At 43.3% G+C, this 24,180-nt stretch overlaps 1 protein-coding gene across 3 annotated transcripts in view; it reads right to left on the bottom strand.

Annotated features, from left to right (window-relative positions):
* The window catches only part of CMTM8 (CKLF like MARVEL transmembrane domain containing 8), a 136,386-nt gene that overhangs the window by 20,561 nt on the left and 91,645 nt on the right, over positions 1–24,180 (bottom strand). For 2 of the 3 annotated variants that reach the window (XM_073630293.1, XM_073630294.1), the window contains one exon: positions 1,388–1,561. The exons of the other annotated variant lie outside the window; for it this stretch is intronic. In XM_073630293.1, the coding sequence (XP_073486394.1) occupies positions 1,388–1,561 (174 nt within the window). The remainder of the gene's footprint in view (positions 1–1,387; positions 1,562–24,180) is intronic. 3 annotated transcript variants of the gene reach the window in all.

Raw genomic sequence — 24,180 nt, 5'->3', positions numbered from 1 at the left:
TTTCAGGTCTGTCCCACGTCCCGGGCACGTTCATTCTGGGACAAGACAGTGTCCCGAAATGAAATTGACACAGCCACCGTGCACAGTGCATTCTGCGCCCTGACTGGGCAAAGCTTTAATCAGAGTGCAGTAAAAGCTGGTTGTTAAGGAGCGGGGCCGGGAAGCTGGCCGTGGTGTCCTTAAACGATGAGTCATCAGTTGTCAACTTAACCGCTTCAGCCCCGGAAGAATTTACCCCCTTCCTGACCAGAGCACTTTTTGCGATTCGGCACTGCGTCGCTTTAACTGACAATTGCGGGCGTGCGACGTGGCTCCCAAACAAAATTGACCTCCTTTTTTCCCACAAATAGAGCTTTCTTTTGATGGTATTTGATCACCTCTGCGGTTTTTATTTTTTGCGCTATAAACAAAAAAAATAGCGACAATTTTGAAAAAAAGCACATTATTTTTTACTTTTTGCTATAATAAATATCCCCAAAAAATAATTTAAAAAAATTTTTTCTCCTCAGTTTAGGCCGATACGTATTCTTCTACATATTTTTGGTAAAAAAAAAAATAAAAAAAATAAAAGGAAGAAGGAAGAGAGAAGGAGGTGTGCCCCCTGCCCCCCCAGTCCATACCAAAATTATATATGGCGTGGGGTCCCCCAAAAATCCATACCAGACCCTTATCCAAGCATGCAGCCTGGCAGGTCAGGAAAGGGGGGTGGGGGGACGAGCGACGAGCCCCCAGATCCCAGCCCCCCCACCCATTCACAAAAAAAAAAAAAAAAAAAAAAAAAAAAAACACACGTTAAAAAGTAATAAAAACACAGACCGTTTTTGACAATCTTTTGACAATTCCGGCGGCGGCACGATTGGCAATGGATTTACATCTGGGGACACTGTTTTTACATTTTTTTATTAAAGGACAAAAACTGTGTGTTTTTATTACTTTGCTGAATGTACTATGTACCCCATTCACATTAGGGGGTGCCCCTTCGATAAGCCCCCTACCTGCATACCATCACAACCACAGCCCAGGGTTGTCAGGAAGAGACCCTTGTCCCCATCAACAGCCCCATTCATTTTGATACCTGCAGATGAATCAGAACTCTAATTATTCTGAGTACAGTTAATGAACACCAACGTTTGGGATCAATGAATATGCAGGCAAGGCACGCGCACACACAAATCAAGAAGTAGAGAATTACCAATCACATGAAAGTACCCAATTCATCCAAATCTAATATGCTGAGTCACAGGTCAATTTGTTCATTAAGTATTAGATTGTAGATGAAAACCCAAAAAACGTGAAATGAATTCTGTCGCCCTGAAGGCGTTTCTCATTAGAAGATTACAGAAAGTTTTGAGTAAATATTAAAGAAGCTAAATCAAAATCCACTTACTACTAACGCCCAAGGGACTTTGGGGATTTTGGTGTAAGCTCTGGTGATGTAGAGGATTAAAAGGAACACAGTAAGGACCCAGTAAAACACTGCTACAAACATCACCCAGCCAAAGGCAGGAAAGAGGAAGTACTCAGAACCAGCGATCAGTGCCCAGACCAGCAAGCCAAACACCTGAGAACAAAAGAAAGAAACAATAGTACTTATTAGAATGGAATAGGGCAGAATTTTAGTACAGAAAATTATACAACTTCACTGTGATAAGCAAACTGACTACAAGAACATTAAGGCTGCATTCACACCTAAGCGTTTCAAAGTTGTGAGTTTTTTACAGGAGATTTTGTACAGGTTACCATGTATTAATCAGAAAAATGCCTGTAATCTGCCCCAAAGAAGCCCAAGTTCTTTTTTGAGCTTAAAAGGTGTTTTTCAGGCATTTTGCTTCAGGTGACAAAAACGCTCAGATGTGAACAGGTGCCATTGAAATGAATGGGATTTTGCTTGTTGGGCATTTTTCAGGTGTTTTTTTCCGAGCGTTTTATGAGCTGAAAACGCTCAGGTGTGAATGCAGCATTAACCTGATTAGTAATAAGTAATAGCCTTGGTATCCTCCAATGTCCTTGCACTTGTAGCATTTGTAAAAAGGCAAAACTTTATTTTTTTAGGTTTTGGATAGAGCAGGGAAAGATTAAACCCTTTGACATTTTTTTTTTGTAGTCTTTGTCCTGCTGAGGAGATTGGCCCTTAAAACAAAAAAAGGTGATGGAGAGTCAAATTTTTATATCATAGAAGCAAGAGGGGAGGAGAAATCTAATGGGGACAAATGTTCTAGTGACAACTGTCCAAAATGGAAATTACCCTTATGTAAGAGATATTTCCTCACTTGCTGTTGTGTCCCAAATTTTATAAATATATATATATATATATATATATATATATATATATATATATATATATATATATATATATATATATATATATATATATACATACATACATACATACATACATACATACACACATACACACATACACACATACATACATACATACATACATACACACACATACACATACATACATACATACACACACACACAAACAAAAGTTCATTTATGTCACTAATGCAACTTAAAAGGTGAAGCTAATATACGAGAGTTCAAGCCTTGATTTGTCATAATTGTGATGATTATGGCTTACAGCTCATGAAAGCCCCCAAATCCACAATCTCAGAAAATATGAATATTACATGCAATCAATAAAACATGGATTGTACATAGAACAATATTGGACCTCTGAAAAGTATAAACATGCATACAGTACCTGACCGCTAGATTGTGTTTCCAGCACGATCCCATCGCGCTGGTTCTCGGCGACAGGGTACTGTGCATGTCACGCTGGCTCACTCATCGGGAAAGGAAAACTTTTTTTCCTTTCACGATGAGTGACAGGCATTGCTGACAGCTGTCTGGTATGAATCCTGAGAGGGAACGCCGCGCCAAATTTTAAATGAAAAAACCAGCGTGGGTTCCCCCCCCAGGGGCATACCAGGCCCTTAGGTCTGGTATTGATTGTAAGGGGAACCCCCTACGGGTCCCCCCCCCCCCAAGATCCATACCAGACCCTTATCCGAGCACGCAGCCCGGCCGGTCAGGACAGGGGGTGGGGACGAGCAAGCGCCCCTCCCTCCTGAGCCGTACCAGGCCGCATGCCCTCAACATGGGGGGGATGGGTGCCTTGAGGGAGGGGGGCGCCCTGCGGCCCCCTCCACCCCAAAGCACCTTGTCCCCATGTTGATAAGGACAAGGGCCTCTTCCCGACAACCCTGGCCGTTGGTTGTCTGGGTCTGCGGGCGGAGGGCTTATCGGAATCCGGGAGCCCCCTTTACTAAGGGGGCCCCCAGATCCCGGCCCCCTACGTGAATGAGTATGGTTTACATCGTACCCCTACCCATTCACCTAGGGAAAAAAGTGTCAAAAAAACAAAACAAACAAAAAACAAAACAAAACCACAGTACACAGGTTTTAAGAGTAATGTATTAGGCAGCTCCGGGGTGTTCTTCCGACCTCGGGGGGTCTTCGACCTCCTTTCCCGGGCCCCTCCGCTATCTTCTTCCAGCTCTTTTGCCAGCGGGGGACCCGGTCTGCTGCGCTGTCTTGTCCCGTCTTCTCTTCTTTTCTTCTCTTCTTCCGATGTTGACACAACGCTCTCTCCGGCTGGAATGCTGTGTGCGAGCTGCGGAGCCATTCATATAGGCGTGACCCCGCCCCCTTGTGACGTCACGGTCCCAGCATGCACAGGGACTCTGGCGTCATAAGGGGGCATGACCCCAGAGTCCCTGCGCATGCTGGGGCCGTGACGTCACAAGGGGGCGGGGTCACCGCCTATATAAATGGCTCCGCAGCTCGCACACAGCATTCCAGCCGGAGAGAGCGTCGTGTCAACATCAGAAGAAGAGAAGAAGGGACAAGACCCCGCTGGCAAAAGAGCTGGAAGAAGAAAGCGGAGGGGCCCAGGAGAAGAGGCAGAACACCGAGAGAAGTCGGAAGAAGACCCCCCGAAGTCGGAAGAAGACCCCCCGAAGTCGGAAGAAGACCCCGGAGCTGCCTAATAAATTACTCTTAAAACCTGTGTACTGTGTTTTTTTTTATTGACACTTTTTTCCCTAGGTGAATGGGTAGGGGTACGATGTGCCCCATACTCATTCACGTGGGGGGCCGGGATCTGGGGGCCCCCTTATTAAAGGGAGCTCCCGGATTCCGATAAGCCCTCCGCCCGCAGACCCCGACAACCAACGGCCAGGGTTGTCGGGAAGAGGCCCTTGTCCTCATCAACATGGGGACAAGGTGCTTTGGGGTGGGGGGGCCCGCAGGGCGCCCCCTCCCCCAAAGCACTTACCCCCCCATGTTGAGGGCATGCGGCCTGGTACGGCTTGGGGGGGGGCACTCACTTGTCCCCACCCCCTTTCCTGAGCAGTCGGGCTGCGTGCTCGGATAAGGGTCTGGTATGGATCTTGGGGGGACCCCCAAGCTGATTTTTTCGGCGTAGGGGGTTCCCCTTACAATCCATACCAGACCTAAGGGCCCGGTATGCTCCTGGGGGGAACCCACGCCGGTTTTTTCATTTAAAATTTGGCGCGGCGTTCCCCCTCAGGATTCATACCAGACAGCTGTCAGCACTGCCGGTCGCTCATCGCGAAAGGAAAAAACAGTTGTTCCCGATGAGTGAGCCATCTCGGCGCTGGCTCCCGCGACGGGGCTCGCAGGTGTCAAATCTCGCCGATAACTGTGGCAAGATTGACACAATATCGCGGTCACGTACTGTATGTACCCAGTACTTGGTTTGGGCCCTTTTGCAGCAATTACTGCCTCAATGCGGCGTGGCATGGAAGCTGTCAGCCTGTGGCACTGCTGAGGTGTTATGGAAGACCAGGATGCTTCAATAGCGGCCTTCAGCTCTTCTCCATTATTCAGTCTCATGTCTCATCTTTCTCTTGGCAATGCCCCATAGATTCTCTATGGGGTTCAGATCAGGCGAGTTTGCTGGCCAATTAAGCACAGTAATCCTACGGTCATTGAACCAGGTTTTGGTGCTTTTGGCAGTGTGGGCAGGTGCCAAGTCCTGCTGGAAAATGAAAGTCAGCATCCCCATAGAGCTCGTCTGCGGAAGGAAGCATGAAGTGCTCCAAAATCTCCTGGTAGACGGCTGTGTTGACCCTGGACTTAATGAGGCACAGTGGACCAACACCAGCAGATGACATGGCTCCCCAAATCAACACAGACTGTGGAAACTTCACACTGGACTTCAAGCATCTTGCAGTGTGTGCCTCTCCATTCTTCCGCCATACTCTGGGTCCTCGGTTTCCAAATGAGATGCAAAATTTGCTCTCATCAGAAAAGAGGACTTTGGACCACTGAGCAACAGACCAGGTCTGTTTTTCTTTAGCCCAAGTAATACGCTTCTGACGTGGTTTGTTGTTCAGGAGTGGCTTGACAAGAGGAATACGACATTTGAAGCCCATGTCCAGGATCCATCTGTGTGTGGTGGCTCTTGATGCACTGACTCCAGCCTCAGTCCACTCCTTGTGAAAGTCCAACACTTTTTAATGGCCTTTCCCTGACAATCCTCAAGGCTGCGGTCATCCCTGCTGCTTGTGAACCTTTTTCTTCCACACTTTTCCCTTCCACATAACTTTTCTATTAATGTGCTTTGATACAGCACAACTGTCAGGTCAGTAGTCTTTCCCATGATTGTGATTCCTACTGAACCAGACTGAGAGACCATTTAAAGGCTCAGGAACCCTTTGCAGGTGTTATGGCTTAATTAGCTGATTAGAGTGGGACACTAAGCCTAGAATATTGTACCTTTTCACAATATTCTAATTTTCTGAGATTGTGGATTTGGGGTTTTCATGAGCTGTAAGCCATAATAAATGAACTTTTGCACGATATTCTCATTTTTCGAGTATCAACTGTGTATATATATATATATATATATATATATATATATATATATATATATATATATATATATATATATATATATATATATATATATATATATATATATATATATATACATACACACACACACACGTAGGCTTTACATACCCACTTTTTGGGGGAGTAATCTGTTCAAGTTTTTACAATAAGGATTAAAATAGGTAAGGTTGCAATAAAAGGCAAATCCAAGCAAATGTGTACATGGTCTTGTTTCTTATACAGCATTACAAGATGCTGTTACAATTTGATCAGTTTTACACACATTGTCAAATATGAACCCAAGTCATCTATCTTTTAAGGAATGTTGAGGTATATCAGCAGTGTGATTGTTCATTCTGCCTTCAGTTCCACTTTTGTGTGGATGGAAAGGCAGAGAGATCACTAATGGGTCCATTTCTAGGTGAACAACAGCCTGGGAAAAAAACATTTTCCGTAAGATAAGTCACAAACTGCAGCCCCCAAATTGTACTATGCTAGATTTATTTGCTTTACAAAAATGTGACATCGCAAAGCTTGACCAAGAACAAAAATGTGTTTACTGATAATTTCTAGGGATTCATATTTCTATACAGTTTCCATCAAAAATCTATGCCATGTCATGGTTTACATATGTTTAATGTCTCTGAAGGCCAGAAATAGTCAACTAAAATTAAATTTCAAGCTCTTCTCTTTATGATTATTTCATATATTTCTGTAAGGTTTAGCATTATCACCTTTTACCATCATGCAGTAGATACTGAAACATAATGCATTTTAACTATAAACTATTATATTCTGTTAAAATAAGCATAAAACAAATTCAACTCGTCTAGTTGTTTTTTATTTGTAACACTAGAGGGTGCACCAAGCTCATTTTAGCAAAAAAAAAAAAAATAAATAAAAAAAAACACACACACACACACACACACAATGATCTGCAGCTATGATATCATTCCCTGCTAAATTGAAATGCAAATTTGCAAAACCACTTTTCTACTGTGGGAATGTGTTCAGAGAAAGCCAAATTTCTGCCCAGGCATCAAAACGGCAAGACTACAGCAATTTAGTTAAACAACTTCTCTTCTCAATGTCACAGATTAAAAAAGGTACTTACCTAATCCAATCCAGGGAGCGCCGCAGGTCATTCACATACACCAAGGCTGCCTGCTTCAGCAGTAATCAAAAGGGAGAACACCAGCTGATAATTTACCACCGATAACCATTTGGGTTTTTGGCCCGTTGTCAGAGAGCCCAATTCCTTATATAAAAGATTGCCTCTGCACATATAAAGCTACAATTCAGACTGCCCCTTCAAAAGCACACATAAAACACCCCCCCCCCCCCCCCAACTGCCCCTAATGGTTGCCATAAACATTTAAAATGCCTTTTGTGCTCCCCCAAATCTGCGGTCACATGATATTCTGATCCAAGGATTTTCTTCTTTTCTACCATCTCAGGAGGTAGGGTCCTTCACTGGGTGTCCATGTCACCACTTGTGGGACTTGGACACTTCCTACTGCCTATCCAGCAGTGGGGCTCTCATGATCCAGAGAGACTGCAGTAATAATGTTGGTGCGAGAGCACCGGCACATCTGCAATGCTGGATTATCATACCTGGAAACCTGCTGGATCTTTTCCAGAGATTTTTGCTTACATTTTTGTCCCTCATAACAGGCTCAGTTCTCCAGTTTTCTATTGGTTGACAGGGGTGACTGCAGTGCAGGGACGTGCAGTCACCTGCCATGAACAAAAAAAAAAAAAAAACAAACACACACACACACACACACACACACCACGATTGACTTTGAGGGTCTCGGCGACCTGGGGTTAGAGACCCCAAATTTGAGGGGTAGGTACCTGAAGCTGGGGCTCCTATCATCCATGGTTCCGGAAGATACAGGGTTTCTTGTGTAGCCAGTCAGAAGCTATATACAGAGCAGCCAGTTTAAATACAAGCTGGCACACTCTGCAGAAGACAGAGGCTGAGCTCACAGTGCCTCTCCTCACTTCTTGTCAGAGGCACCGAGCTCAATGGACAGCTTGGAGTCTTGGACCAGTGGTAAAGTACCATTGGCCCAAGCTGTCCAATAAAAATACTGCAGCTGAGGCACGCCTCTCAGTGCAGTGTCATAGAAGGGGGCATGTGTCTAAAAGACAAGTGCTTCTTTCTGGCCCAGCCCTCTTAACTACAAGGAGAAAACATGGGTTTATGGGTAAAAGATTTACCCATACATGTTTTTTCTCACACAGTTAAGAGGGAGAATGCTGCTGCTGACAAGGTACAAGCTAAATCATATATTATGCTATATGTTAGAAGATAATTATTTATCTATTTACTGTGAATTTACTGATTTGAAGTTATAACTTCAAACTTTAGTAATTTGTCCATTAAGCCACCTGCTTGAGTACAGTTTTTGAAAATATAGTAAAATTACCTTAAAATAATATACAATATTTATATATTACTTATTGTAATTAACTCCTTGCCACCCAGGCCAATTCTGACACTTCTCTCCTACGTGTAAAAATCCTAATTTTTGTGCTAGAAAATTACTCAGGACCCTCAAACATTATATATATTGGTTTAGCAGACACCCTAGGGAATAAAATGGTTACCGCGCCCCCATCAACAGTATAGAGCCAATCAACCAGGTAATTACAATGCTTATCATCACCCCCAGCCCTATCAAGAGGGGTATCCCACCCCACCCCAAGATTTCTATGTGGATATGGGAAACCAGGTCCCCATGCATAATAGGTATGCACCATTGATGGATTATGATCCTCATGGACAATACTATAACAACCAGAAACCGGGACCAGCCCCTTTTTTAGGGCACCGGGGGAGAGGGGGGAGGGGTGGGGGAACCCCCAAAGGGGGCAGCCGCCCAGGCAACAACAGGGGAGGAGGAAAGAATCAATATGTGAACCGAGACACTATACCATTCCCAAGAGAAGGGGTTGCAGAGCAGGGAGATGCAAACAACCCAAGAAAGAGACTGAGGGACACTTGAAAGATGGGATCTTCAATCTAAGTAAAGTACAACTTAACAATAATGAATTAAACATTTTAAGTTTGGGACTGAAATGTGCACCCAGGAAACCTATCAATAAATTCGAAGTATTTATAGATACTCATAAATTCATCCGCACTTTAAATATAAAAAAAACACTTTCTCAGTCATCCAGTGGCTCCGAGGGAGACCACCATTACTAGGTCATTTAAAATAGATACAGGACTTAGAAATAAGTCACTATTTAATCCCCAAAACTCCAACAACCATTATATAGAGGTTTTCAAAAATCTGGTTCTGGATGATTTGGAGCGATTGAACCCTATTAAGAGAGTTAATCCAGATCATATTATGAATGGTATTAAATCATTAGAGAAGAGGAATGACATTATCATCCGGCCAGCGGATAAAGGGGGAGGCGTGGTCATCTTAGAGAAAGACTTTTATCACAACCAATTGTTGGAGATGTTAAGCGACCGTGATACTTACTGCAAATTGCCATCAGACCCGACCAATAGTTATAAAATACAACTTAGTGCTTTGGTGGAATGGGGTTATAGTATCAATGCCCTTAATACCAAGGAAAGGAGTTATCTTGTTCCCAGTGCGTGCCGCATCCCAGTCATCTATACCTTGCCGAAAATTCACAAAGACAGCAGAACACCACCAGCACGACCGATTGTGAACGGTATAGGATCTGTCACAGCTGAGAATTTTTAGATAAGTTCCTCCAGCCTAGCGTGAAGGCCACTAAAGTGTATCTTAAGGATACAATGGATCTGCTACAATCCTTGCAAGAGGTGAAATTCAACTCATCCTCTGATTCATATCTGGCCACGGCCGATGTGGCCTCGTTATACACCATCATTCAGCATGAGGATGCGGCAATGGCTCTGAACTGGGCATTGAGTAAGAGGGATGATATCCCCCACATGCAAAAGATTTTTGTTGGTCATGCATTAGATTTTTGCATGACACACAATTATTTTTGGTTTAATGGACATTTTTTTTCACAGAAGGTCGGCGTAGCGATGGGAGCTAAATATGCTCCCAGCCTGGCTAATCTCTTCCTAGCAGAATGGGAGGACAGACGAGTATTTAATGGGAAACCATCTCAACTATTATTTTACTGTAGGTTTATAGACGACCTGTTATTCATCTGGGAGGGATCGAGGGAATCGGCAGTGGAATTCGTGTCGCAGTTGAACATTAACTCCAATAATATTCGATTGGATTATGTGATCAGTGACACCACAGTAAATTTTCTTGATGTAACTATCACTAAAAAGAACAACATTTTGAACACCAAAGTCTTTTTCAAGACCACAGATCGGAACAGTTACCTGTCCATCAGGAGTGGACACCACCCTGCTTGGATAAAAAATATACCAAAGGGCCAGATGTTAAGGGTCCGACGCAACTGTTCGGACTTGGATACTTATAAATCCCAAGCCAACCTATTGAAGGAGAGATTCCTCCAAAAAGGGTACGAGAATGGCACTATAGATAATATTATTCAGGAGGTAGCGACTATCCCAAGGGAACAGTGTTTGAAGGATAAGGAGACTGGGGAATCTACGAACCAGCCCCAACTGGGTTTTATTTCAAATTTTCATCACCAGTATAGAGATGTTGAACAAATTTTTAAGAAACACTGGCACATCCTGTGTAAAGATAGGCATCTGGGGGAGATTTTGTCCAATCACCCCAGATTTATCTATAGACAGGCACCTAATTTTGCCCACAGGGTGGTCAAGAAAATTCTCGATCAACCCAGCCATCAAACGTTAAAGATTGACCTTAAAGGGTTTTTTGCATGTAGAAAGTGCATTTGCTGCAGAACGGTGCGGGTGAGAAATAGAGGTATTACGCAAATTACTAATCTAGATTATGAAACATTCGATATCAGTGAATTCATCACGTGTAATTCTTCCTTTGTAGTGTATCTCTTGTGGTGCCCGTGTGGATTGTTCTATGTGGGCCGCACTAAGAGACTGAGGGTAAGAATAGCTGAACATCTCACTAATATTAAAAATGGTTTCCGTCACCATAGTGTTTCTCTTCATTTCAAAGAGAAACACAATCAGGACCCCAGCTTGCTACAATTTTGTGGCATAGATGTGGTGCACCAATCTTGGAGAGGGTCTAATAGGGTCAGGGATCTCTCTCAGAGAGAGACCCGATGGATCTATTTGTTTAAGAGCCTCTTCCCTAGGGGAATGAATATTGAACTGGACCTGAATGGCTTTATTAGCAATTCATGAGGGCAGTTCAGGTTCCAGTTCACCTCTAGGGGGAAGTTGAAGGGCCCAAGTTGTGGTACTGTGATAGGAACCAAGAGTGACATGCTTAAATATAAATACATTTCTTTATAGGTCTAATTTCTTTTTACTATTTATTTTTTATTTATTTTTAATATTTTTTATTTTATTTTTTTTTATTTTATTTTTTAACTTTAATTTTATTTATTCTTTTTTATTTTATATTTTATTATTTATTTTTTATTTTTTATTTTCTCAGTTTTTCATTTTTCTCATTGTTTGTGTTTGGACATGTCACTTGTAGACCATGATTGCAATGGGTTAAACCTTCCCATGTGAATATAAGGTTTTAGAAGCATGGGTTATGGAAATAGGAGCTCTGTATATAGCGCTAGGATTAAGCCACCTGTAATTTCGTTTGGCTTTGACTCTTAGTGAACATCTTTTTTCCTATATATTACATTTTAGAGGAGTTTTGTATGTGCATTCCGGACATGGGGACACAGGAAGTGTGGAGACGCCAAGCGATTGACGCCCGCCCAGTGCACTTTGGAATTTGCATAAAACTGATTGCCTTGCCGAGTAGCCAACCCCATGATTAAGTCCATATGACGAAACATGCGGGGTGTGGCTACGCGGAAATCATAGGAGTCTGATAGAGGGAGATCTGACGAGAGACGGAGCGGTGACCAGCTGAGAGTACGAACGGTGAACGGGTGAGACGATCGCCGGCGTCCACACTCCCTGGGTCCATTGTGGCTGTCCCTGTTAATGTTACTGCGTGCTGTGGTTCGTTTTGCTGTGATACAGTTCCAATTTGCTGTGAAGTGCTGAGTTGATTTTAGCTACCATGTGAGTGTATATGTATGGTTTTAAGTTTCTGATTAAATGTTTTAAACAATATCACGCTATTTGGAGCATTTTTTCCTTTTTTATGTGGAGTCATATTCTCAAAGGAAAGGTGTATGGTACACTCAACAGCAGATATCGGTGGCTGCATGATAACCCCCATGTTAGTGGGTTAAGGTGTTTTACCGGCCAAACACGAGAGTGTGAGGCCTTAACAGCTGGTGAGTGAGCAATTCACTAGGGAGTGGAATCACGGCACTGAGGGGTGGTGTACACAGAATTACAGTATTTGCAGATTGAAGACACTGGCACTTTTTGAACTTTTTTTCCCACCATTCAATTTATTGATTTTCATCATTTTATAAATAGAAGTGGACTTTATGATTTTCCAACATTATTGGATTGCTTTTTTTCATCTATCTTGTATTTTATCATATACTGTGCACATATTTTGCATATGATTTGTGCATTTTGGATTTTTTTGATTTTATCATATATTTGTGTCATCACAATATTGTTTTTCACTATTCACGAGGGGTCACTTGTAATAATTTACATGTTATTTTATGTCTAAGAAATGTTATATTAGGATTTTCACTTTTAAGTTATTCGTAGTAGTCACTATCACATTAAGCTATTGATGTTAGGTGTGACAATTGATTTTTTTATTATTGATAATCCACTCTCTGTAAGAGGGATCTAGGATTGGTTTAATATATTAGAAGTGGTGTGGACACTCACCTTAAATCCCACTGACGGGGGATAGCGCCACTCTTCATCTAGTTACGTTTTACTTTATAGATGATTCAGATTTGATTATTTTATTTTAAAGTGGCAGCTAGCATAAGGCATAAGGCATAGCATATTAAGACCAGGGCGCAGTGGTAGTAGGACAAGTTTTAGGGTCCTGTTTTCTTGTTCGCTCACAGTTTTTAATAAAATGGTGGTCATTGCAACTTTTTATGTCACACGGTATTTGCGCAGCAATTTTTCAAACACATTTTTTTTTGGAAAGAAACGGTTTCACGAATAAAAAAAAAAGAAAAAAATAATAAAAAGAATATAAAAAACAACACACAACACTAAAAGTTAGCCTGATTCTTTTGTGTACTATGAAAGATGATGTTACGCTGAGTAAATAGATACCAAACATGGCATGCTTTAAAATTGTGCACACTTGTGGAATGGTGCCAAACTTCAGTACTTAAAGATCCATAGGGGAAGCTTTAAAATTTTTTACAGGTTTAGAGTTACAGAGGAGATCTAGAATTATTGTTCTCACTCCAATGTTTGTGGCGTATGTAACCTGTGTGTATCTGGCTCTGATACTAGTCAGTGCCACAGCAGCCACTGACGTCACCACATGTCCCTGCTGCAATGTCACTCCTGTCAGACAGAGCAGGAGCCACAATAGCTGCTTAAGAGAGCAATCTACTCTTTCTGCACTAGCAGCCTAGAAAGCATGTGAGGGGCAATCTGCTGCAACTCCTGAGCAGGTAGAAGTTCATGACTAAGCTGACCATACACACTAAAGCCCCATACACACGATCAGACTTTCCGATGGGAAATGTTCGATGTCAGGCTGTTGGCAGAAAATCCGACCGTGTGTATGCTCCATCAGACAATTGTTGTCGGACTTTGCCAACAAATGTTGGCTAGCATGTTTTCAAATTTTCCGCCAACAAATGTGTGTTGTCGGAATTTCTGATCGTATGTACACAAGTCCATCGGACAAAAGTACAAACACGCATGCTCGGAAGGACGAGCCAGAAGCAGTCGGTCTTGTAAACTAGTGTTCGTAATGGAGAATTAACATTTGTGACGTGACAAAATTATAAAATCTCTAAATGCTGCGCACAATTCTCTTCTTCTTTAATGGGATAATAATGAAGCTATTGCAAACAAATTTTCAATGGCTTTTTTTCTAGTGATATCAAAAATAATGTTATTATGCTTTTTTTCCCCTTTTTTTTATTGGGGCAAGTTACCACAACACCATTATCCAGTAGTTTTTAAGATCAAAGATACAGCTATGTTGGTGTCCCTTGTCAATTTTACATTTTTTAAAATGTAACTTCCTACTTCCAAACTGTCATTTGAAGTAAAACACATAGCCAAGTATTATTCTACACAATTTTTTTTATTGTGCATTAAATTAAAAAAAAAAAATTAAAATTAGACTTGCCATCTGCCAATAGAACTTAACCAAAACGTGCATTCTATGCATCCAAAAATATACCAAATCAAATCATTATTCAACCAAAAATGTCAAAGCAATAACTCCAAGGCCAATAATAAATAACACGTTATCACCTCTGATTCCGCAACATGTTTGGTTGACGAACGGCCGCTCAGAAACAAAATGAAAAGCGTGAACTGAAAACGCACAAAATGAAAAGCGAAACTGAAAAGCATGGAATGAAAAGCGCAAACTGAAAAGTGTTAAATGAAAAACGCAAAAAGAAAAGCGCGAATCAACACTCAAACTTCTACTAACACAAAATTAGCAGAAGGAGCCCAAAGGGTGGCGCTAAAGAGCTGAAAAACCACGTAGTACGTCACTACGTTCGTAATTGTTGGCCAACATTTGTGTGACCGTGTGTATGCAAGACAAATTTGAACCAACGCCCTTCAGACAAAATTCCACGGTTTTGTTGGTGGAAAGTCTGATTGTGTGTACGAGGCATAAGAGTTCTCTTATACTCTGAGCTAAACAAAAGAAATCACTTGATTCCCCTCATCCCTGCTAAACATGGTGAATTCTCCTTCGCCAGCTTCTGTATTCTGACAGCCATTCGTGGCTGTTAGAAACCCCAAGTAGGGTTTGCGGCCGATTGGTTGCAGTCACTGTTCAGTTGGCAATTTTTAGTTTGAGCCAGACGGTTACAGCAGGATCACACATGGTTAGAAATCTGATTGATAAAATGTAACCTTTATAGTGCCATTCTTGATCTGCTTTGCTGCACTTTGTTTATACTGTAGTAATGAAGCATGTATGGATGCCATTGTTACTTACACTTTGTGGGAAGCTGGGTGTGTTTTGGTTAGAAGTGAGAAGAGGATTTCTAGTGGAAATGCTGGAAAGCAATGATGACCATATTGCTCTATAGCAGTGGTTCTCAACTCCTGTCCTCAGGACCCACCAACAGGCCATGCTTGCAAGATAACTGAAACATCACAGGTGAGATAATTTGCCGTTTAGTGAGTGCAGTAATCTAGTCTGCATTTTCCTAAGGTGATACTTAAAATCTGGCCTCCTGAGGACAGGAGTTGAGAACCACTGCTCTGCAGTATAATGCAATACCTTACAGGGCTGTCACTATCAAACCTCAGCACTGCTAAACCCCATATTTGACAGCAGTGATGTGCACCACTAATTAACCATTGCCTCCATTTGGCACAATTTAGCAGCTCCCCTTTTCACCACTCTGCCCTGATCTCAGGCTCCTCGGTACACATCCAAATAGAGAAGTAAGTAGCCAGCCTAATCACATAGTAAATGGAAATGCCCCTTCTTTTGACAGCTGAACTGGAATACCACACTACAACCATGCGCCTGGTGTCTGCCTCAAAGTTCAAGAACAGCCCTATTCACTTGAATGTGTCACATTCCGCAGTGATACTGCCCATCGGGGGGGGGGGAATGGGAAAACGCGTAGATCAACTGCTTATTTTTACCTCCTACCAACTGCAAAAAAAAAAAAAAAGTTTGGCTATACACGTTAAAGTGGATTGTCACCCTAGAAACAAAAATATAAAGTTAGCATTTACAAATACTATAGCTGCTGACTTTTAACCACTTCAGGTTTTACCCCCTTCCTGACCAGAGCACTTTTTACAATTTGGCACTGCGTCGCTTTAACTGGTAATTGCGCGGTCATGCAATGCTGTACCCAAAAGAAATTAGCTTTTTTTTCACCCCCACAAAAAGAGCTTTCTTTTAGTGCTATTTGATCACCTCTGCAGGTTATATTTTTTGCGCTGTGTGTCCGGCGTTTGCGACCGCCGGACACACGCATCGAGTCCCCCACCGTGCATGGGCGCACACGTGCCCCTCCAGCGGCTCTTAAAGGAACCCCGTATATATACACACAGGGTTTTGTGCAGCGGTGCCATTGTGCCACAGTATATGTACGCAAGCCGGTCGGGAACCGGTTATAAAAAGGACACCTCGCCTGTCCAAGGATCCAGCGTCGTCCTCACCTGGGCTTCACCGGTCTTTGGCTCCCCGCTGCTGGCATCTTTAATGTGGTCTTCACAGTTGGCTTCCCAACTGAATGGTGGTCCTGCAGCCTTCTGGGACCTGTGACGTTTCCAAAGAGGTGGGGGTAAACTTACGCTCAGATCACCCAGGAGGGAGTAGGTACCTGTCAAAGCTAGGTACCCGCTCTCCCCAAAAAAATTTAATGTGTCAAAAGTTGAAGGGGGGTGGGGGAGAAAAACTGAACTTCCCCTTTTGGTTGAAGTTCCGCTTTAAACTGGGACTTGCTTTCTGCTACGAGAGCAGGTAGCATTACCAGTGTAGACAAATCACTGGGTATTAGGGTTGCCAACGGTCAACGAAGTCAAGCATTATATACAAAACAAAATAAATTGGCTGTCTGTGTAAACCTAGAAAGGTATATAAACAACCAAGAATAGCAAACTTTAATATATGGACCAGTCATTAAAGTTATTGTAAACAATCACCTTGTAAAACAACCCAGTTTAAAATAGAAATGAAAGGCAAAACTATAATATATATATATATATATATATATATATATATATCTCTCTCTATCTATATATCTCTCTATCTCACGTTATAAAATACTCTTTTTTTTTTCCCCCTGTGGGGAGGCGAAGCAGCAGTACACTGAGCATTGATAGGCTGTGCAGAGGGGGCATGTCAGGACAAGTCTGATCATTGGAGAGGAGTCGGCCGAGTTCCTAGCATAGCTAGAGGGCCGAGCAGGGTGTGCTCTCCTGCTTAGTGTGGTCAGAAGGACTGGCAGGAACACCAGGGATAGGACGTAAAGGAAGCAATACAAAGAACAGGATACTTTGTCGTACAAGCACATGGTACAGCAGGATTATTTCAGGAATATGGAATGTTGGGATAACAAATGTGTTCAATTACATACTTCATACGAATGGGGCACGTCAGCATTATCAAAATAATTAACCATTTTGAGTTTAAAAAAAAAAAAAAAAACATTTCTTGATATAAAAACTGTTATGCTCCCGTATGTGACCTTCTGCAAGGCAAAAGATCAAAATGAGCTTGCTTACAGTCTGTCAATTGCTCTTGGTGGAATAAGACAAATAGCGTACAACACTGCTATGCAGAAAACATAGTAGAGAGACAGAGGTGGATAGGCAGCAGGGTTGCCAACTGTTATAAAAATCATGGATTTCAAACTGTGAATTTACTATCTGTCCATGAATGTTTATTACGGGCATTCACGGAGAGATTAAAAATAAAAAACAAAAAAAAAAAAAAAACAAGAAATTTACAACGGTCTGTAAGTTAGCAACCCTAATAGGCGGTAGAGAGTTAGAGCCCTTTCACACTGGGGCGGTTTGCAGGCGCTATTGCGCTAATAATAGTGCCTGCAAACCGACCCGAAAGTGCCGCTGCTTGCATTCCAGTGTGAAAGCCCCGAGGGCTTTCACACTGGAGCGATGCGCTAGCAGGACGGTAAAAAAAGTCCTGCCAGCAGCATCTTCGGAGCGGTGAAGGAGCGGTGTGTATACCGCTCCTGCCCATTGGAATCAATGGGACGGCGCGGCTATACCGCCGGCAAAGCGCCTCTGCAGAGGCGCTTTGCGGTGGTATTTAACCCTTTCTCGGCCGCTAGCGGGGGTAAAACCGCCCCGCTAGCGGCCGCATACCGACGGTAAAACGCCGCTAATAAAAGCGGCGTTTTACCGCCGACGCCGCCCCCGTGTGAAAGGGCTCTAAGAACAGAGGTGGAGTAATAAATGTGGAATGGGAGAACAACAGTACAGGTGGCAAAATGGGCACAGAATTTCATAGCAGTGCAAAAGAAGCACAAAAGTGTGTGTGTGTGTGTGTGTGTGTGTGGATTACAGATGTATTAGGGGAGCGGAGTGGGCACAAAAGGTGGAAAGGTTTTATAGCGGTGGAGAGGGAGCACAGCAAGCAGCAAGAACAGAGGGGAAAGGTGTCATTGCCCCTTTATTGTTCTCTTTTTTTTCACTGCAATGACACCTTTCCCCTCTGTTCTTGCTGCTTGCTGTGCTCCCTCTAATGTTGTGCTCCCTTTCCACCACTATAAAACCTTTCCACCTTTGTGCCCACTCCTCTCCCTTACCAATGAACCCTTAATACATCTGTACCCCCCCCCCTACTTTTGTGCTTCTTTTACACTGCTATGAAATTCTATTCCCACTTTGCAGTGAAAAAAAAGAGAATAAAGGGGCAAAGTGGGCATAAAGGAAGGAAGAGTTTATACCGGTGGAAAAGAATAACAGTAAAAGAGTAGAATCAGTACAGAGGTGGGAATGGTTCATCACAGTGCAGGGGAAACAGCAGAAGAGGCCGAGTGGGCACATCGGTGGAAAGGGAGCACAGCAGTAGAAAGGGCAGAAATGGCACAGCAGTGAGAGGAGAGCAGAACTGTTAAAAAGTGGCCTTTACTACCACATTAATTTGTATCTACAGATAAGCTTATTATAAGGCTTACCTTAAGGTACTTGCATTGTTTAGGAGATATTCACACGGGATGCAGCCGGTGATGTCACTGGCATATGCGTTCTGAAGGGACTGGGCATACCTGTGCCATACCTTCTGAGCTCCGTCTTGTGGGAGTGACATCGTGGCTTGGTCATTCATACAAGTGGAGCCCGCCAACCCGGAAAGGAAGACAGGTGAAAATGGAAGCCCTGTCAGCATTGACAGAGCACTGTTGGAGGGCTTAGTTTTAAGGTAGATATGCCATATAACAATTTTTCAGGACCCCCCCCCCCCTTCTTTACAGACTTTACGGCCACTTTAAGACAACAAAACAGATGTACTACTTATCACGGCAAATTCCTATGATAGTCACTCGCTCTTGTGACGATGCCTGAACCTGGTAGACTGTTAAGTCATAATATGATTTTATACAATAAACTATCTGCTTACCCAGGGGAAGGATACAGGAATATACTATCATTTTACCAGTGTTATCTTTCTTGCAAGAAGAATTATTAGCTGAAATAAAAAACCTAATTACTGGAAAACCACTCATTTACATTAGTACTTACAATTGCAGCCTTATCGTGTGTTCCCAAACCTAATTAAAAGGTTATTGTCAATTATTTTGAATGCAATTTATATGTATTTAAATCAATGATGCAGTTTACTATATTTTTTGAAGTCAATAGAACTGGAAGGGTGATTACATTCCCATAACAGATTGTTCTAGTGTTTCTTTTATTTTAAAGGGCTGGTTACAATACAGTGGACTGGCATGGCAAGGAATGCTGAATACATTTTGGCTCCTTATCTATTTCAGAAAACCCAAAATGCAGATGAGATTTACACATCACTACGTAATACTCAGTGCTGGGATTTGCATATACTGTATATATGCAGGGCTGCCATTAGAAATTGTGGTGACCAATAAAACTGCCTGACTGTATTTTCCTACCTCTAAACATTAAAACTAGGGCATTTTTTTCCTCCCAATGACACTGACGTGTTTTTCTCTTGACTGGTATTTAATCCTAACTGTTGCATGCTGTAAGATAGATAGATAGATAGATAGATAGATAATCTATCATACTCTTGATCTGGGACATTTTTTGTGTAAAATTATAAGTTGGGCCTCTTTGCCTGTGAACTAGAAAATGTGCTGCGCGTAGAGTAGGGTTGCCACGTTTTCTTCAAGTCAAACCCGAACACTTTAGGGGCGCACAGCAAACTTTTTTTATCGTATAAACTATACATATATTTTGCAATTAAATAACATTTCTAATCATATGAAGTTAATCAAAGGGTCCCCCTTTACATCATAGTCCACAGAGTTCCCTGAATCCGCAGCGTTCCCCTTTTTCATCTGAATCCACAGAGTTCCCTTACACTGTAAGGCGGGACTTTGCAGACTGATGTAAGGGAGAACTCTGGGGACTCTAACATAAGGGATTCTCTGGGAACCCTGATTTAAGGGGAAACACTGAGTACTCTGATGCACGGTGAGGACTCTGATGTAAGGGGCCTTGGGTGTAAAGGGGAACTGTGATATAAGGGGTGCTTTCAGAACCCAGATTTACCTTAGTGTACTCACTCAGAGGCAGGAAAGAGAAGGTTTCTGGCCCCCCGCTTCCCTTTTCTGGGGCACAGTGCTGGGGATTGGAGTGCGGGCAGACACAGAGGGGTAGGGGTGGGAGGAAGAGGAGCAGATTGAGCCCTCTCTCCTCTCCCATCTGTATGTGGGGGGAACTGTTAGTGCTGGCTTTGGGCAGTGTGAAAGAGTGTAACAGACACTCTCAGCTCAGATAACTGCAGCCAGCAGCCCTGCTAGGAGGCCATAGTCCAGTCTGAATAACGTGTCCGGGTTTCAGGCAGTTTGAAACCTAGACACATGATTCCAAACCCGGTCAGCTGGCAACCCTAGCGTAGAGGCAAAAAATTAGTATGTTTCTCATTGCACTGAATATTAGGCCCAAGATAAAAGATGTGACTAAAAGTCAAAAATACATTGACTTACATAGTATAGAATAAGCCAGCGTTGAATAGGGAATGGGGCACAGTATTTGGGGGGGGGGGGGGGATGTATGGGGAATAGGGCACAGTATATGTGGCGGTACATTGGACAGGCCAGGGCCCAACTTTAGATGTTGGGGCACCTGTTCAGGGGTCAGTAGTGACTCACGTGCTACAGACTCCTGAAATCTACTTCACTTACTACTTTCTCATGAACTCTGAGTTTCACAGGAGGCAGGAAGGGGTCAGTAGTATGTGACAGAGTACTCCCTTGCCAGACTGAATACTACACAAACACGACACAAAACCCAAAGTACTACATAAACACAGATCACAGCTGCATCCAATACAAGGAAGCAGTACCGGGACAGGTTCAGCTAGCAAGATGTGGAACTGCTCCCTTTCCCCCCACTGTTAATGCATGGTTTATAATGGGTTTATTGCCATTGTGGCCATTCTCTGCCCCCTTGCTCCACTGTGCCCAGGGCAGTTGCCCCTCCTGCCCACCACTTGTCCCAAACTTATATGGAAGGGAAACTGAATGGAGTGTTCCCTACACTTGTGGTGCAAGGTGTGAGGGCACAGTGGGCCTAGGGTTGCCACCTGTCCGGGATTCACCTGGACAGTTCAGGTTTGGAATGTGTTTGGGTTTCAAACTGCCTGAAACCCGGACACATTATTCAGACTGGACTATGGCCTCCCAGCAGGGTTGCTAGCTCACGTTGTCTAAACTGAGAGTGTCTGTTACACTCTTTCACACTGCCCAAAGCCAGCACTAACTAATCCCCCCACACAGACGGGAGAGGAGAGAAGGTTTGATCTGCTCCTCTTCCTCTGGCCCCTACACCTCTGGGTCTGCCCAGCACTGTGCCTCAGGAAAGGAAAGTGGGGGCCGGAAATTTGAAGTCCAGCAGCCTCAGATACATCTGGATGAGAGGTGCTGACTGCCAAGGGGTGAGTGAGCTCACCATCCATCCCTGTCTGTGACTGAAGTCTCCCCCCTTCTCTCTCCTGCCTCTGAGTGAGTACACTAAGGTAAATCAGGGTTGTCAGAGCACTCCTTACATCAGAGTTCCCGCTTACAGCAGAGTCCTCTCCATACATCAGAGTGCTCAGTGTACCCCCTTACATCAGGGTTCCCAGAGCTTCTCTTATGTTATAGTCCCCACAGTTCTCCCTTACATTAGAGTCTGCAGAGTCCCCCCCTGACAATGTAAGGGAACTCTGCAGATTCAGATGTAAAAAGGGGAAATCTGTGAACTCTGATGTAAAGGGGGACTCTTGTGATTAACTTCATATGATTAGAAATGTTATTTATTGCAAAATATATGTATAGTTTATACTATAAAAAAAAATTGCCATGCGCCGCTAAAGTGTTCGGGTTTGACTTGAAGAAAAGGTGGCAACCCTAAATGGGGCCCCCCCTTGGAGCTACACCGCACACATGGAGAATATGCCAGTGCTTATCGTCTCAACAGTTGCCTGTTGCAAGTAGTCCACCAAGCATTTAATGAAGTTCTTCTTTTAGGCAGTCTGAGATAAAAAAAAAAAAAAAAAAAAACTTTAAATTGCATATGCTTGTCTAAGTTTTGTGAGGTTAATGTGTATGTCAGATTTTCGTTATGGTAGAGTAATGTCAGAGTGTTTTGCAGTACAAGGACAGCTTTAAGTGTGCAGTTAGACTTTTGAGGATAAACCTTTTTTGTTAGCGTTTTGTTCTCTATGGGACAAAGTACACATAGTAAGCTGCACCTATGAATCAGCCATCTCTTTCAAAGCTGTCATCAGATCATATGAGGCAAGAGGGGCAGGTCGGGACCCATACTCAGAGGCAGCTCTCTAATTAGGCAAATTAGGCTGTCGCCTAAGGCCACGCACCTCCATGGGCCCTGCGGCCGCCTACTTTGCCCATACCTTAACTTCCCCGACGAATCAGAGTCATTGAATGCCCGCAGCTTGTTCGGGGTATTTTCGTTCCTGCACGCCACCCGCGAGCTCCACTTTTTATGGCATCTCTCGCCGCTGTCCCCAGCTGCCGGACACATACACAGTGCAGAGTGCTGTGGAGTGAACTGAACCACCCCTCTTCCTGCTGTGATGTTTTCCTGTGTACACAGAGGGGGGAGGAGGAGGCTCACCAGGCTGCTGGACTGAGATCAACTGTCTGAACGAATCCAAAGTGAGTCTTCCAGAGGTGGGGGGCATGAACAAGAGGGTGAGGGGAGGGGGGGGAAACTAGCCTACAGCTCACTTTGAGTGATTTTGGGGATGGGATATGTTCTAGAGGGCACTTTTGGACCTGTGCTACAAGGGGGCTTGGATATGAAATGAAAGCACATATCCTCTCCCCCTCAATATTGAAGAGATGCTGTCTGCCACAGAGGGGGTGGCCCTTGGCACCCCACAAGAGATGTGGACAATTGCTCCAGGTGCCTATACTAGTGCCCCCCTTCCAGGCAAGTTAGTGGAGCAAAATATGGGTTCCAGGTCACAGGGCGGGTTCACACTATGAAAACACAGGAACGCGCTGTGCGTTCTGTGTGATTCACATGTGACCCGGGTGCAAATTAAGCCCAATTATGTCTGCAGTCCTCTGACCATCTCCTGTACCATGTCTGCAGTCTCTGACCATCTCCTGTACCATGTCCGCACACTCTCTGACCATCTCCTGTATCATGTATGCAGTTTCTTACCATCTCCTGTAGTATGTCTGCAGCACCTGAGTGGTGGTCAGTGACAGCGTAGCAAGGCCAGTCCGAGGGGGGGAAAATCACTGATGTAAGGGGCAGTGAATACAGTAAGAAAAAGGGGCACTGATATAAAAGGTTACCCCTTATTTTAGTACCTATCAGTACTCCCCCCCCCCCCCCTTACCTTAGTACATTCACTCTGCGGAAGGTTCTCTATGGTGACTAAAGTCCCCCCCACATTAGAGTTTTCCATTTTAAATGCAAGTTGGAACTCTGTGGGAGAATGACATAAACGGGAACTCTGATGTAAAGGGGAATGCAGTAGACTCTGATATAAGGTGATCTTGTCACCAGAGTTCCCCCTTACACCAATGTCTGCAACATTCCCCGCTTACATCAGAATTTCCCCTTGCACTTTAAGGGAGAACTCTGTGCTGGGTTATAGTAACCTGACCTTCATGAAAAAAATGGAGAAATATGGTTTTTGACTCTTGTTATACCTTAAACATATTGCTAGTTGCAGCTGCACAAATGTTTTTATACTTGTGTGCATGTAATTATATATATTATATATATTTATTTTTGATTGAAGAATTGGTTAGAGAAAAAGTCTAGAAACTGTAAAATTCAGTTATTTTTCCCCTTTATGGACATGAGTGGGGGCCTCATGTCTAAGGTTTGCCTAAGGGCTCACAAAGCCTAGAGCTGCCTCTGCCCATACTTATGGTTAGAATACACATAGCAACATGGGGACTGTATCACACAATTATAAATAGATCTTTTTTAAACTATCCCAATATTCATTC

Source organism: Aquarana catesbeiana, linkage group LG05 (genome assembly GCF_042186555.1).
Source record: "Aquarana catesbeiana isolate 2022-GZ linkage group LG05, ASM4218655v1, whole genome shotgun sequence".
In the NCBI taxonomy this organism is placed as follows: Eukaryota; Metazoa; Chordata; class Amphibia; order Anura; family Ranidae; genus Aquarana; species Aquarana catesbeiana.
Note: the sequence above shows the minus strand (reverse complement) of the source record. Positions and strands in the feature narration are given on the sequence as shown.